The sequence below is a fragment of the Tetrahymena thermophila genome, assembly GCF_000189635.1.
Source record: "Tetrahymena thermophila SB210 genomic scaffold scf_8254811, whole genome shotgun sequence".
NCBI lineage: Eukaryota > Ciliophora > Oligohymenophorea > Hymenostomatida > Tetrahymenidae > Tetrahymena > Tetrahymena thermophila.
Window position 1 is genome coordinate 735,133 of NW_002476567.1, and position 17,172 is coordinate 752,304.

Here is a 17,172-nt window from a genome sequence, read left to right on the forward strand (position 1 = left end):
ACAATTAATAATTTATATTTTAATTCAGTTAATAAATTTAATATTTAAATACTTATGAAAATACTGTTTAAATTATGTAATTTAATGATTAAATAATAGAGTATTTTGCATTTTTTATAATAAAAATTTATTTTCAACAATAATATAGTATGAGGATATTTTGCAATAAAAAATAAAATTTTTTAGATGATTTAGTAAAATCATTGAAAATATTTGAAAATTCAGATATTTGGATTAAAAATAAAATTATTTTCTTTTCAATAAGTAAAAATGTCGATATATACTTGTAAATTGGTTAATTATAATGTAATCTAATGGAAAATTTAATAAAATGATATCAAAATAAAAAACTAAATTAAATGTAAAGAATTTAAGATATTTATTTATTTAAATGGCTACATTTTTTTTTTGTTGGAGTGCAAAAAAAACTATACAATTTACTTTAGATTATACACATTTATTAAATTAATATTCAGTAAAAAATTGTTATTAAATCAAACCAATTTAGATTAATGTCTTTACAAATATTATTTTCTAAAAATTTGGTATATCTAGAAAACTAAGTAGCATATTTATGAAATGTATATCAATAATAGCAAAATTGATATTAAAATAGAGATAAATGTCTATACAGTCTAGCTTAGATTTTGAATAGAATCATTTATTGCTAATATTATAATCATAACCATAGTTGAAATCATTAAAAATCTACTTCCTAAATGTAATCTTTACTCATTTAAGTTTTTATAGGGTTTAAGGATAAGCATCACTGTAAACTCTATGCCTACACATAGACAGCATATATATGTTTAATTTACGGGATTAGATGAATTGAAAACTAATTATTAAATGACAAAACTCCTTCTGAATAAAAAGAGAAGATTCATTACTGCCTTTTTCTAATTCATTTCTATACCACTGTAAAGATATCCATATAAAGATTTTACCTTATCATTAAATATTAACTAGTATGTTTATATTCTTGTAGACTTAAAAGTCAAAATATTTAATGCCACAATTCCAAGTAAAAGAACTGTAGCTGTTATTACACCTACTAATTACGAAGCTGTCATATTTGTAGAGTCATAGAATTACAAAAACACTGATAGCAGTAAATCGCAATATGTAAGATAACTTAATCCAATTATAATTTAAAAGAAATACTAATTATGATAGCTTCTCATGGCATCTATAAAAATATTCTTTTATTTAATAAATTTATTCGTTATTGTCTTACTTAGAATATAAGTTAAAAATGAGAATAACCATATAACTATTGATTAAACCAAGTTAGAATATATGAAAGTGTCAATTTTTTCCATTCTAAACTTAAAAGGAGAGCTTGAGTTGTCTTTTTTAATATTAGGTATAAATTCAAAATTTGCAAAGTCGAATAACTTTATTACATTATATAAGATATCTTAATACTGAACATTAAGGTAAAGTAAATAATTTGTCAATTATAAAATATCAAAGAAGCTTACAAGCATATAAAAAGGAGCTCCTAGAACTAATGCAAAGTAAGATGTACCTATTAGAGCTTACGAAATTTCTGTTGATTTAGACATTTATGGGTATTTATAGAAATCATATTCTGGTAAATTTCCTTGAAGCTTAATAATCTTTAATCCGAAATTCTAGCTTTAAACTATATTTTTTTCATTCATAAAATCAACTAAAAGTTGTTTGTACTAGTTATTTGAATTTTTTTCAATTGTTATTGAAATTAATGCTTTTAGCTTTTATGCTTTTTAACCTATTTCACTTGAGTTGAATTTGAAATTGATTTCTTATTCATGGACAATATCATAACTTATTTGATAATCTTGACTTTAAACTGAATCTAAATTCATATTCCAATTAGGTTCAATAACAAAAATCTCTTCACTAAATGTAATTTTGGCTTAAATTAGAATTTTGTTATCTTTTAATTAAATTTCATCAAGTACTTGAAGTTTGGGTATTACACCACCTGTTTATTTTATCATACACTTTTTGTTAATTTCATCAAAATATTAATCTTAATTACACACAATACATTATTTTTTAAAATCTAAGTTGTATCCTTAAGAGCATGTTTAGCATTCTGAAGCTGAGTTTAAGCATGTTTGACAATCAATTGAGCATTTTATACATATTTGATTTTGTAAAAAGTATCCATCAATACATTAATCACATATTTGAGGTTAATTTTTGTCAGAGTTGCTCATATAACTAGGTAAGCATTTAGTGCACTCATTATTTTGAAGACACTCTACACAGTTATCAGGGCAATCAAAACATGTATTTTAAACTTAATCTAAATATTAACCTGCTTAGCAGCTTTTAACACATTTTTGAAGATAATAATATTTTCCATTAGGACAGTCTTGATAGCACTTATGATCATCTTCGTTTAAAAAATCTTCACATTCAAGACATTTTCCACCTCCTTCACATTTTAAGCATGTTTTTTAGTCACAAGGTAAACATTTTTAAGAAAGTATATCCTTATATGTTTTTTAAGGGCAGTCTGAATAACACTAATTTAGAGATTCATAATAGAATTTACCAGGAATACATTTTGTACATTTGTCTTTAGTATCAACGCACTCAGAGCATGTGTTAGTATTACACTATAAACAACTTTTGCTATTTTGATCAGCAAAATATCCAGACTAGTTACAACTTGAAACACATTCATTATTCTAATAGTTTTTATAAGTATTCAAAGGACAGTCACTAGAACACTTTCCATTATTTAAGAAATTGTTAGGCAAACATTTCAAGCAATTATTTTGATCACAAATATCACAATTAGAAAATATACTCTTACATTAAACGCATAAATTTGAGTTAAGAGGATCTTCTACTGTGCCCTATGGACAATTTGCTAAACACTCTAAATTGTAAATTTTTTGACTACAAATAGTACATTTTTATGTAGTTTTATCTGGCACTTAATTAGAAGAAGGGCAAGATTCAACACATAATTTGTTAATATCATCGATATACTTAGGACATGTTTAGACACATTGATTACCATTTAAGTATTATTCAAGATTGCTTGTATAACAACTTAGGCAAGAACCATCGGCTTAACAAGTTTTACAAAGAGTATTTAAACATATTTCGCAAGTTTTAACACCAGTGAACTAGTCTTGATTTTTATAATATCCGTCTAGACATGTATTAATACATTTTTTAGAGACAACATCAAGATAAATATCTCCAGATTAGCATTATGTGCAATACTTTGAATTGCATTTAATACAGTTAGCATCAAAATCAGAGCAAGGCTAACAAATATTATTGCTATCAGGATAAGTTCCATCAGTACAATTTAATGTACAAAAACCATTCTGTAAATAAAGAGAACTTATACATTTTGTACAATTATTAGGTTTTTAAGGATCACATATTTCGCACTCATTTTTTTAATCACAAAATTCGCATTATTTTGTAAAATTTGATCCATACATTCCCTTCGGACAATTTACTACACAACTATATGTCTATACATCTAAGTAATATCCCACATTACAGCTAAGACAATTAGATTGATTGCATGAATCACAGTTTTAAAATTTGGATTCACATTTCTTACATATATTTTAAGAGTCAGGAAAACTGTGATCACTACAAGATAATTAACACTGACCGTTTTCTAAATATTTTGTGCTTTAAAATTGATCGCAAATTAAACATAAGTTAGGTTAAGAAGAATCACATTAAAGGCACCTAGAATTTTGACAATATTAACAAATAAATGCTCCATTAACAGAAGTTCCATATTATTTATCTGGACAAAGTGGAGTACACTGTTATTTATCAATACTTAAATAATAATTTGAGGAGCATTATAAGCATCCATCTGTATTACAAATATCGCAATAAGGAATTTTATCGGAACATAATTTACAGCTTAAACTATCTGTGTAATATTTATTGGAACAGCTTTAAACACAATCTCCATTTTACAGATATTAATACATTCCATCTGAAAAACAACTTGTGCATTATGAAAGATCTGATTGACTGCATTGTTTGCAAGTATTTTTTAAACAAGATTGGCAGATAAATGACGGTAATTGAGGATTAGCACCGTACTCACATGAAACAACACACTTTTAAGCTATAGAATCATAGTATTAAGTTGAATCTAAGCATGATGTACAAGAATTAAAAGTACATTTATTACAACCTTCAAATTTATTACTACATGGTTAACAAATTGAATTAATATCAGGATACTTTCCACCTGGACAACTGCCTTAACATAATCCCTGATCTAAATATTTACCATTTTCGCATTCTAAGCACATTGTTTTGCTAATAGCATCAGTTTGGCAGTTTACACAAAAAGTCATTAGCGGATCAATTGTGACACAATCTAGCACACATTTCTTTATTGGAGTTTCTATTGATTTTAATGATAAAGTAACACAGTCATCAACACACTTACCAGTAGTTACATCTAGATATTGAGTAGAACAAGATTTACATGCAGTTTCTGTACAAGTATCACACCCTTAAGTTTTCAAAGAGCATAAAATACATTTATTAGTTGCTGATTCAACATATTCATTAGATGCACAGGAGCTTATACAAGATGTTCCAGAAAGGTAAGGTTTAGAAGAATTAGGGTAGCAAGAATCACACAAATTTAAATTAGATGATTGACAAGATTTGCAATCATTATTAGTACATGGTTTACATGTGTTATTCGTTGCAGTAGATATAGGTCCGTAACCTTAAGGGCATTAAATCTAGCATGTACTCTATCCTTCTACAAAAAAGTAAGGAAGATTACATTGAAAGCATTAAGAAGCTGTGCATTATGTACAGTTAGGAAATTTTGAACTGCATATAGTACACTTCCTATCAGAGTTAGGATAATAACTTGAGTCACAGCTAGATTAACAAGTAATTCCTTATAGATATTTATCATTATTACAACTTGTGCATTATGTGCTAACTTATTCACAAGATTTACAATTACTATCACAAGCAGTACAAACATTTGAAGGTGGTGTTCCAGAGCTATCTTTGAACGTACTTTGAGGACATGTACTTCCGCATGAATTATTTTATTTGTCAAGGTAATCAGTGGAGTTAACACAAGATAAACACTATGTTGAAGTACACTAAAGGCAACCAATAAATTTAGAGGAACACAATGTACATACTCTAGAAGAATTGGGAAACATATTTGAATCACAGTTATCAACACAATTATCTCCTTACTTATATTATAAGTTACTACAAGTTAAACATTTACTACTCAGAGATGGATCACAAGTTTGGCAAGAAGTGTTTGAGCATTTAGTACATTTTTGAATTGATATTGAAGTGTCTTAAAAATAACCTGTAGGACATATGTTTGTGCAAGTTCCATTATATAGAAAATAGGTAGGTTAACATTGAATACATTAAGTTAAATTACACTATTAGCAATTTAAATATTTTTGGGAGCATAACTTACAAACAAAATTGTCAGAGTAATAAGAAGGATCACAGTATTACTAACATTTATTTCCTTGTAAATTATAATTGTTTCCGCATTTAGTACATTAATCAATCTATTACTGGCATAGCTAACAATTAGAGTCTTAACAAGGTATACAAGTATAAGAATTAGAATTCTACTATTATCCTTGAGGACATGTTAGCTAACAACTTTTTTTATCTGCTGATAGATAATAATTAGGTTGACAAAGTTAGCATGAAGTAGCATCTTAACAAGTTTTACAGTTTGTCAAACATGATTCGCATTTTAGAGTATTAGTATTTTTATAAGTTAAAGGAGGGCAATCAGATAAGCAATTTTGATTGAAGAGATAAAAATTTGGAGGACAAGTTAAGCATTTGGTACTATCAGAAGCATCACATATATCGCAAGATTTATTTTAGCAAGCCAAGCAATTCTATCCATTCCAATATTACTAAGAAGGACAACTACATATTTTGGATAAGTTAAGAATTTTACCCCCTTTGCAAACTGTACATTAAGTACCATTCTAACATTCTTAGCAATCAGCTGAACATTAAACACAAGTACCATTATTAAGATAATATCCAATATCACATTATTAACAGGTATTAGGCAGCTAAGAAGAACATAAAATACAAAAGCTTTGTATACACTTTTTTATAAAAAATATATTTAAATATTATTTTCTATTTCTATTAATAAACATAAAGGATTAAAGATATTTATTATTAAAAAGTAAGTTTTAATTAAAAAAATTAATACATTAAAAGCATATATCTATAATTCTCTAATTCCAAAATATTAATGTCTATTATTCTTATCATATTTATCAGATTCCTAAGTTTATAAATCAGCCATTTAATTTGAAATAATAATAGAAAATGTACCAGTGGGTACATTGAAATCATATTGAAAATCTCCAATATAATCTTGAGTATTTAATCCACAAATTTATTATTATTAAGATCCATTTAATGACAAATTTTAAGTTTATGTATTTTATCCTTATAATTAAATGGATATGTTAGGATTTTAATTAGAATTATAATCTATTAATATCCATTTAAATGATACTCTCAAAAGCTTATATTTTGTACTATACTGCTTAGTAAATATTTAAGTTCCGCTAAAATTACTAAAATATCCACCAAGGAGTTAGTATTCGCCACAGCGAGTATATTTAGAACTGTAAACATTTACCTACATTTAACCAGTCAAGTTAATATTATTTTACTCAATTTCATAGCTCGAAAAAATATTTTTAAAAAAGCCATTTAATAAGTACTAACCTATTTATTCATTTTATTTATTAATATAAATTAAATTATAAGTAGTAATTAATTGAATACCTGAAATATTTATTTTATTATCTACACATATTCCATTCACGTTAGAGTAGTCTTTTGGGCAATATTTTTAGCATTAAGTTTCAAAATTTTCTGTTTAAACTGGTAAAAATCCTACTTAGCATTGTGTACAATACTTTCCTGAAGAAACAGCTTAACAGTTTGGTATCCAAACGCATTTATTATTTATTTAAAAATGAGGTATCGAGCATGTATTTACACATTTCCCTTCTTATAATCGATAAATATTTGATTTTAAAATACATTATTAATTCTGTAAAGTAGCGCATGTAGAGTCACAAGAGGAGCAGTTTGATTCAGTTGGACCCGTGCAAGAAAGGCAAGAATTATGGCAAGACTCAATATTAAATTAAATAGATTTTATCCTTAAATAAGAATCATTATCATTGCATTACTCTAAAACTGAAAAAGTTGATACAGAGTTAGTAGAAGGTAAATTATCGTTAACTTAATTGACTTATTTTTATATTTATGAATAAAATTATTTATAATAAAAATATTATTTTTTTACAATTGTAGAAGTATTCAGTTTCAGAATCATAAGAATTGCCACTGTTACTTTAACATGGAATTTGAAGTCTGGCTATACTTCCTTTATTAAACTAAACAGTAACGGGACTTAAGTTATCTAGTTAGAATGATAGCTAGATTTTACTCTCTTTCATATGAAAAATTTCCATCCTAAGCTCTCTTCTGTAATGCGGAGGGAGATTATCAATTTAGAAGACTCCATAATTGGAATTCATATTAGATTGTTATTTTTTTACACAATCAAATTTGCCATAATAACTAGTTTTAAACTATCCATATGAAGTATTGCATGGAACAACATTTTTATCATATTCTGATAGATTTCCATATTCGTCTGAAATTAACTAAATATTTCTATCTTTAAAAAATAAGATTTAAAAGAAATTTAAGCTTAGATAAAAATACCTGCAGCAATAAAGTTAGTATTTATTATTATGATAAAAAAATATTAAAATAATAGTCTCATATGATATATGATTACCTATGCTTATATTAATTTATTTTGCTTTTAATTAATTTTTATTATTTTAAAAAAATTATTAAATCAATCGCAATAAGACATGAACAAAATAAAATACCTATTAGAAATTTATTGGTTCTACCAAAAAACAATCACATGTAAACAATTCAAGGTCAAAGAGTGTTCAATTTTTAATTGCATAATTTAAGGCTAAAAATTTTAAAGTTAATTTTTAGGTTTAAAATCTAAGCAAAATTTACCTCAAAAAATGCTCCTCACTTTGTAATTAGACATTTACCTAAGGATATGAATAAATTTAGCGCCGACCATTTTCTACTAAATTTTTGGAAATATATTTATTGTTTTTTGGTATTTCAAATTCTAAAAATTTTAACATTTAGTGATATAATAAATAGAAAAAAAATAATTTTATTTTCAGTATTATAACTATAAATTCAATTGATCTTATTTTGAATATTTGGATTTCTTCAGAAAAAAGTTAATTTTTTAATTTTACATATGTAAAATCAATAGCAACAAATCTTTATTTAAAAACTATAAAGATAAATTGTAAATGTTTGTTTAGTTTTTCATTTTAAATACCTAAGTATTAAAAATAAATTGTAAATTATAAAAAAATAAAATTTTAATAATAGAAATTCAACAAACAAAAACTAATCATTGAAGTTTGACTTATTTTAATTTATTAATATTTATTTATATTTTAGAATTCTTAAACGTATTATTTTTTCTAGTAACAAAAACTAAAAAATATTTGTAGGATAATCTAACAACCATTACAAGTTTATCCAAATTTTTCTATTTTAGGTTTAAATTCTAAAATATATAATATATTTTTTAAATTACTTAAATGAAATTTATTTTTCTTTAAAATAAATATATTCAAATCTATATTTAAAATATAAGATTATCTAATCAACATGCAATTAATATAAAATATTATTTGTAGAAATTGTAATAAAAATAGTTAAACTAAGGATTTTTAAATTGATTTAATATATTTTCCAAAATATATTGGAGCTTTACTGTTTTCATGTGTAAAAAATGAATCATATCATCAACAAACTAAATTTAACATTCGCTTCATAAATATAAAACTAAAACATGGAAGAAAAAAATATTGAAACACAACATCAGGTTAAAATAACTATTATTATTTGTTTCACAAAAAATAAAAAAATTTAGATAATTTTAGCAGAAATTATTTTAAAAAATACAAAAAATATCAGGTCAATTTCAAAGGAATATTTTAATTATTTCTTCTTCTAATGAAGTCTATCACTTTTGAAATTAGGTATGAAATTTATAAAATGTAGATGGCTATTAAAAGTATAGATGAAATAATTTGTAATAAATTATTCTAATCATCTCTTAAATTGCTTATTTCATCATTTATAGCCAAATTTATTATTATTATAATAGTGAATATCATAAACATTCTACTTAGTAAATGCAAAATTTACTCTAAATAATTCCTATAAGGTTTGAGAATAAACATAACTGTTGTTTCTACTCCTACTATTAAGCAGCAAACATAACTTTAGTTTACTGGATTATCCTAATTATATACTAATTAATAAAGTACAATAGTTTTTCTTATAAGAAACATCATATTCATAAATACTTTCTTGCGGTTAAGCTCTAATCCACTATATAAAAATCCATATATTTATTTCAATTTATTGCTTTTAACTAACTCGTAAATATTAACTTTAACAGAGCTAAATGTAATAAAATTCAAAAATACAATAGCACAAAGTAAAATAATAGAAGATACTATTCCAACCAAAGTTACAACTGTTATATTTTCTGAATCATAAAACTAAAGGAAAACAGATAAAATCAAATCACAATATGTCAAAAATCCTAGCCCAACTATTATTTGATAGAAGTATTCATTTTCATATATTTTACTTAAATCTAAAAATATATTTTAATAGCTAAAAAACCTCCTATTTATTAATTTGCTCGATAAATATAAGACATATGAAAAGCACCAAATAACTGCTGATTAAATTAGATTAGAATAAATAAAAGTATCAACTTTTTCATGTTAAAACTTATATGGAGCATCTGAGTGTTAATTTTTTATGTTGGGTATTGTTTCAAAATTAGCAAAATCAAAAATTCTAATGACATTATAAAGTGTACTACCATATTAGACATTCAAATAAAGAAGATAATTCGCTAGCTATAGGATATCGAAAAAACTAACTAGCAAATAAAATTGGCTACTTAATAGTAACATAAGTAGATTTAATCCGGCTAGGGCTGAGATCACTTTTATTGCACTACTGACTTATGGATATGTCTGAGTGTTATAATTAGGTAGATTTCCACTTAAATTTATTTTTTTCAATCCAAAATTTTTAGGGTCTACTATATTTAAAGAATCAACAAAATTTACATATAGCATTTAATAAGTAATTTTCGCAGAAGATTCTGTAATTTATATTTAAAGCATTATTTTTACTTCCTAAGCAATGTTTACTGGTTGAAGTTACTAGGATGAATTCGTGACTTAAAAAATGCTGGAAATAATTTTATAATCACTAGATTACTTTTGATCTAAACTAAATATCCAATTTTGGTTTTTAATAATTACTTTGGTATCAAAAATAATTTAAGCATTAATTATCACTAAATCTTTGTATATTGAAATTTAATCAGAAATCATAAGTTATGGTGTTACTCCTCCAGCTTAATTGCTAATACATGTTAATGTAATTGAGTCAAATTATTAATTTTACTAGCATTAAATGCATTAATTATTGCTATTTAAATTTTAATTCTATCGACAAGATATGCAATAGCTATCAGTATTTTTACATGTTAAACAATTAGAGGAACATTATTCACATTAATAGTTCAGCATATAAAATCCAGAAATACATTAATCGCATATTTAAAGTTAAGTTTAATCAGAATTATTTTAATAATTTTGTTAACATGAAGTGCAATTTGTTAGCGATGTGCAATTCAAACAATTTTGTGGACAAGAAATACATGTGTTTGTCTATAATTAATAAAAACTACCACCAGGACAACTGCTAACACATTAATTTTTATAAATAAATTTTCCATTAGGACATTAAGAATAGCATTAATTATCATCTATATTCAAATAATTTGAACATTAAGTGCATTTTGTTGCAGAATCACATAATAAACATGTTGGTTGAGTGCAAGTGATACATTATTAGGATATAGGATCAAGATAAGTTTATGCAGGACAGGTTTAATAGCATAAATTAGTTTGTTGAAAAAGATAATAACCACTATTGCATGTAGTACATTTATTACTATTATCAATACACTAAGCACATTAATTTAAATTACATTACAAACAGCTTTAACTACTTACATCTGCATAATATCCTGATTATGAGCAACTACTTACACATAAACTTGATTAAGAGTCTTTAAACATTCCATTAGGGCAGCTTAATCCACAAATTCCATTTGATAGGAAATATCCTTATAAGCATTATGTACATTAACTAGAGTTACATTAGGAACAGTTAGAATATATATTTGAGCATAAAGTGCATGTGCTAGTATTTACGGGGTCGATTATTGTTTCAGAAGGGCAATTAGTCAAGCACTAATTATTGTAAATTAAATAAGGGCAAATTTCACATATAAAAGTAGTTGGATCTGGTGTTTCGTTGGCATTACAGGAGCTAACACAAATATTATTAACATTATCTATATATTAAGGGCAAGTTGAATCACACTATGAACCGTTTAAGTATTTTTATGGTAATGTTGAATAACAACTTAAACAAGATCCATCAATTTAGCAGGTTTTACATAGAGGATTAGAACATTGTTAGCATATTTTTATTCCATTTGTTGTGCTGATATTTTTAAAATAACCATCTGGGCAATTATTATCACATAAATTTGTTAAGGGATTTAGATAAATGTCGCCATCAATACATTAAGTACATTAGCCAGAAGTGCATTATAAGCAGCTAGATTAAATGTTAGTGCAAGGTTAGCACTAATTATTAGAATCAGGATACATTTTATTGGGACATTGGATTACACAGACTGAGTTATATAAGTAATAAGAACTATTACATTAAGTACATATATTTGGGGATTAGGAATTACATACAGAACATTCTGTACTTTATCCACATAATTCACAGTTATTTGTTACTGTGGAACCATACTTACCTGGAGGGCAAGTTTAAACACAAGTGTTCGAAATAGAATCCATAAAATAATTAGTTTTGCACTGTAAGCAGATAGTAGATGTACATTGTTAGCAGTTTTGAAATAAATTTGAACATATCTGACATACATTATTTTAATCTGGATAAGTTGTACTACTACATGATAAATTACACTAACTATTTTCTAAATAAATAGTAGGTTAACTTTAATCACAGCTTAAGCATTTGCTTGGAGTTGTTGGATCGCATTAAGAACATCTTGTGTTTTAGCATAATAGGCATTTATAAACTCCATCCATCAAAGCTTAATACTATTTTTAAGGGCAAACCTAAACGCAACTCTGGTTATCTATACTTAAATAATAATTAGTACTACATTAATAGCACTAGGTAGAATCGCAAGAAATACATTACTAAGAGTGGATTGATGAACATAATAAACAACTATTTTAGTATACATAGTATTGTGATGAGCAATTTTATACACAATTTCCATCTTACAAATAAGCATATGATGAATTTGAATTACAGCTCATGCATTAACTTAAATTGCTTGTTGAGCATGTTTAGCAGCTTGAATTAGTGCATGGTTAACATAAAATTGAAGGTGAAACAGGATTTGCTCCATTTTAACACTGATTTACACACTGACCAAGAATAGGATCAAAATAATCACTGGAATTCTAACATTATGAGCAACTAGTTGATGTACATGTATTGCAACCTTAAAATAAAATACTACAAGAAGTGCAAATATTTTAACTTTTTGCATAATATCCAGAAGGACAATTGTCCTGACAAACATTTTAGTATAAAACTTTTTGATTTGTACATAATTAGCAGGTTAAAGTTCCTGAAGAATTTGTGCATAATATACAATTTATTAAGCTTGGATCTAGAGTTACACAGTTTTACACACATTAAGAGATAGGAGGAGGTAGTGTAATTAGAGATGCATCACATGATGCTACACATGAATTAGTAGTAATATCGAGGTAATATGTACTATTGATACAAGACAAACATGAATTTTATGTACATGTCTAGCAGCCAACAAATTTAAAGCTACAATTAGTACATGTAGATGATAATTGATCTACATACTAATCACTACCACATTGAGATACGCAAGTACCGTTAGATAAATAGGGTTTAATTGAAGTGCATGTAATACAAGTAATTAAATCAGTGCTACAAGAATTGCAATCTGTATTTGTACATAGGATGCATTAATTTAATGAAGAAGTATCTGTCGCATATCCTTAAGGGCAAGAATTTATACAAGTATTAGTTCCTTAAACTAAATAATATGAACTTTAACATTATGAGCAGCTACTTGCTGTACATTAATTGCAATTAGAAAACTTTATATTACAACTAACACAAATTCCACTAGAATTAGGATAAAACCCTTAATTGCATGATGGTTAACATTAGCTACCCTATAAATACATATTTGATTTACAGCTTATGCAATTTGTACTCGTTGAAGTGCAGCTTAAACAATTAGAATCACAAACACTGCAAATATTTATAGATGGTATTGTTGATGTAGTAGATTAAAAATATCCAATAGGACATGTAGAACCACATGAATTATTTATAGAATCAAGATAATCTGTTGAACTTATGCAACTAGTGCATTAAGTAGAAGAACATGAATAACAACCTATGAATAAAGAAGAGCACAGGGTGCATACATTAGAAGAGTTAGGATACATATTAGCTCCACAATTTTACACACAAGAATTTCCATTCAAAAAGTAAGTTGAAATACAACTTAAACAATTTTAACTAGATGGTTAACATGTACTGCAATTAGAATTTTAACAAGGTGTACATTATGCAATAGAAGTTGATGTATCTTGATAATAGCTTTGTGGACATATGCTTATGCAAGCTCCTTAATATAGATAAAATGAATCCTAGCATTAGGTACAAGAGGAACTACTGCATTATAAGCAATTATTAAAGTTAGAAGAACATTTTAGACACACTTAGTTTAAAGCGTAATATTAACTATTACAAGTCATTTAGCATTATGTACCTTACTATGTGCTTTGTAAATTATAATTAGTTGCACATTTTGTACATTAGCTAATATCTGCTTAGCATGAGACACAATTTGAGACTGTACAAGCTTTACAGCTCCAAGTTGAGGTATTTAACTAATATCCAGAAGGACAAGTAGCTTAGCAAGTGTTTTAGCCTGGCTGTAAATAATAGTTAGGCAAACATTGGCTGCAAGAGGTATTATTTATACATGTTTAGCAATTTGTAATGCATTAATCGCAAGTTAAAGAGACAGTATTTTTGAAATATTAGCTAGGGCATGACGATGAACACTAGTTATTGTATAAGAAAGTGTTTGATAAGCATGATAAGCATTTAGTACTATCACTTGTACTACATGTATTACAACTTTAGTTTGAGCAGGCTACACATTATTAGCCATTCCAGTATTATTTACTTGCACAAACACACTAATTTGAAGTGTTTAAAGTTCTTCCACCAGTGCAAACTGTACATTATGTTCCTTCTGTACAAGAAAGGCAATCTGATAAACAAGGGAGGCATGCAGAATTTGATAAATAATAGCCTTAAGAACACTAAGTACAACCATTTGATAAAGAACTACAAGCTATACAATAACTTTAAAGGCACTTATATTTCAAAAATATAAATTAAGGGACAAAAATTATGAATTTAAATTAAGTTAAAATTTTTTAGCTAATTTCAAATTAATTAAGCTTTGTAAATTTATAAAAAATTTTTTTTTCTTAAGCTTACAGCAAATTTGTAAATGGATAATAGTATTAATTTATTTGTATTTTATTTGGGAAAACATTTTTTGAAGAGCTTTATTGAATAAAAATCTAGAAAAAATAAATAAAATTTTTATTTTTATTTTATAAAAATATAGCTTAATTTTCTTTCCTTTAATAAAATACGTTACTTATTGGTATTTATAGTTAAAATATTATTTATGAAACCAAAATTAAAAATATTTTAATTTTTAAGTTAATTTTAAAAATTTTAAATTTGATAATAAATAATTACATTAAGTTGATAAATAAAAAGCTCTCTGATTCCAAAGTATTGATATTTATTAAAATCTCCATCATTATCAGACGCTTTAGTACTTATTGTAGCAGGCATTTAGTTTAGAATATTTAAAGTAACTTTACCATTAGAAACCAAAAAATCGTATTAAAAATTTCCAACATAGTCATTAGCTGAAAGGCCACAAATTTATGAAGGTGTTATACCAGTTATTTATATGCTCTAGGTCCCAGAAGTACTTCCGACTACAGAAATATTTAAACCTATAGGATTTGTAGAGTTAGTATAATCTATTAAAATCCATTTAAATGACACTCTAACATACTTAGAAGTGGTGGTATATTACTTAGTAGCAATTAAAGATGTATTGCGATAGCTAAAGTATCCTCCAAAAAGCTAATAGTTACCACAACGAGTGTACTTTGATGAGTAATTATTGACATTAACAAAATTTGTGTAAATTAATCCGTTTTTATCTATCTCAAAGCTCGAAAAAGTAAAGCTATACAATGCCTACAATAAGTAAGAACCTATTAAATATTAGAATTAATTACTTCAAAGATTTTTACAAAATTTATAATTAATTATTATTACCTTACAGATTTCTCTTTTTATCTTAGCAAACGCCACTAACAATTTCATAGTCGTTAGGGCAATTTTAATATTAACATTAAGCTTCATAATTATTTGTTTACATTGGCAAAAATCCATTTTAACAAGAAGTACAATAAATACTTCCTGATGTTACTGATGAACAATTAGGAATCCATACACATTTTCCATTTATATTAAAATGAGGAGATGAACAATTTGTTACACATTTACCTTCTTGTAAAATATAATTGCTATTATTTAAAATACAACTTGAGCTTTGAAGAGTTGAACAAGTTGCATCACATTTTGTGCAGCTAGTTGATGTTCCTGAGCATTACAAACATGTATTATCACAATTTTCTACATTATACTAAATAGCTTTAATTCTCAGATACGATTAAGTACAACCTTAAGAAGTCTCGATAATAGAGAAAATGGTGTAAGTATTCATAGAAGGAATAGTAGTAGTATTGATGTTAACTTTATATTTTAAATTTATTTTTTCAACTTAATTTTAAAAGTTTTTTAAATTTAAATTTACAATTATAATAGAAATCTCCATCTTAAGCTACAGGATCTGAGCTATTTCTCTAGCAAGGTAATTTAAGTCTTTCATCACCATTAATATTAAAAGTATATGGAATAGGACTTAAATTATCTAATTTGAATGAAGCTGATAGCCCTGAATATTTAACGCTGTAAAGTTCTATCCTTAAATCTCTTTTGAAGTGAGGAGGTAAATTACTTATGTCAAAAACTGGTATAGATGAGTTGGTAGCTGTTGTTGGGTGTACATCAGTGCAAAAAAATTTGCTATAGAATGGTTAAACAAATACTCCATAAGCATCATAACACATATCTGTCTATTTACTGTAGGTATTTAGGTTATTTTATTCTTATGAAACTAACTGTATATTTCTATCTGTATAAAAATAAATAATTGATTAATACTAAAAGTTTTGTTACAAAATTACCTGCTAAAAATACTTAAAAACTTAGAAAAAATCCAAGTATTTAAGTAAAAAATCTTTTCATTTTATTTTCTTTAATTTTTTTCTTATTAGATATTTTTTAATTTGGTTTTTTTTTTTAATTTTTTGATTATTATATTTTAATTGTAAAATATTGAATTAGTTGTTAATAAATAGGACTTTAACTCAAATTTACATAATCACCTGAATTATTCAATTATAAGAAAGACGATTTTTTTGGTATTGAAAAATAATCCTGTATTAAAAATCTAATCGCTTTTATCTTTAATTATCCTAATCAAACTGTAAGGTAAATTTTTACTTTACAACTAAAAAATTAAAATAAGGTAAATTTTTAATTTACAATAACAACTTTAAATTGCTTAGATTTAAATACAAGTAATACCCACAATTGAACACTAGAATGATCTATGTATAAAAAGGAGTAAAAACTATCTTGTATTTTGTCAAACATATTTTATCCATTTATAGTTTATTTTTAAATATA

At 25.6% G+C, this 17,172-nt stretch overlaps 4 protein-coding genes across 4 annotated transcripts; 1 reads left to right on the top strand and 3 right to left on the bottom strand. All coding sequences in view use genetic code 6, as the record gives it.

Moving 5' to 3' along the window:
- Window positions 1-657: 657 nt before the first annotated feature.
- On the bottom strand, window positions 658-7,586 carry TTHERM_000059527 (zinc finger lsd1 subclass family protein; the record flags this gene model as incomplete). Its single annotated transcript, XM_012795530.1, has 6 exons — window positions 658-726; window positions 819-1,189; window positions 1,238-6,125; window positions 6,236-6,762; window positions 6,823-7,296; window positions 7,352-7,586. The coding sequence occupies 6 exons, from the start codon at window positions 7,584-7,586 to the stop codon at window positions 658-660; spliced, it is 6,564 nt and encodes a 2,187-aa protein (XP_012650984.1).
- Window positions 7,587-11,077: 3,491 nt separating this feature from the next.
- Window positions 11,078-11,716, top strand: TTHERM_000059528 (hypothetical protein; the record flags this gene model as incomplete). The annotated part of the gene is made up of 1 exon (XM_012795531.1): window positions 11,078-11,716. One exon carries the CDS (start codon window positions 11,078-11,080, stop codon window positions 11,714-11,716), a length of 639 nt encoding a protein of 212 aa, XP_012650985.1.
- An 852-nt stretch (window positions 11,717-12,568) lies between these two features.
- On the bottom strand, window positions 12,569-13,792 carry TTHERM_000059529 (transmembrane protein, putative; the record flags this gene model as incomplete). Its single annotated transcript, XM_012795532.1, has 1 exon — window positions 12,569-13,792. One exon carries the CDS (start codon window positions 13,790-13,792, stop codon window positions 12,569-12,571), a length of 1,224 nt encoding a protein of 407 aa, XP_012650986.1.
- A 273-nt stretch (window positions 13,793-14,065) lies between these two features.
- TTHERM_00059530 (hypothetical protein) lies at window positions 14,066-16,728 on the bottom strand (the record flags this gene model as incomplete). Its single annotated transcript, XM_001007685.2, has 6 exons — window positions 14,066-14,699; window positions 14,827-14,912; window positions 15,097-15,629; window positions 15,694-16,173; window positions 16,235-16,615; window positions 16,668-16,728. 6 exons carry the CDS (start codon window positions 16,726-16,728, stop codon window positions 14,066-14,068), a joined length of 2,175 nt encoding a protein of 724 aa, XP_001007685.2.
- Window positions 16,729-17,172: the final 444 nt, after the last annotated feature.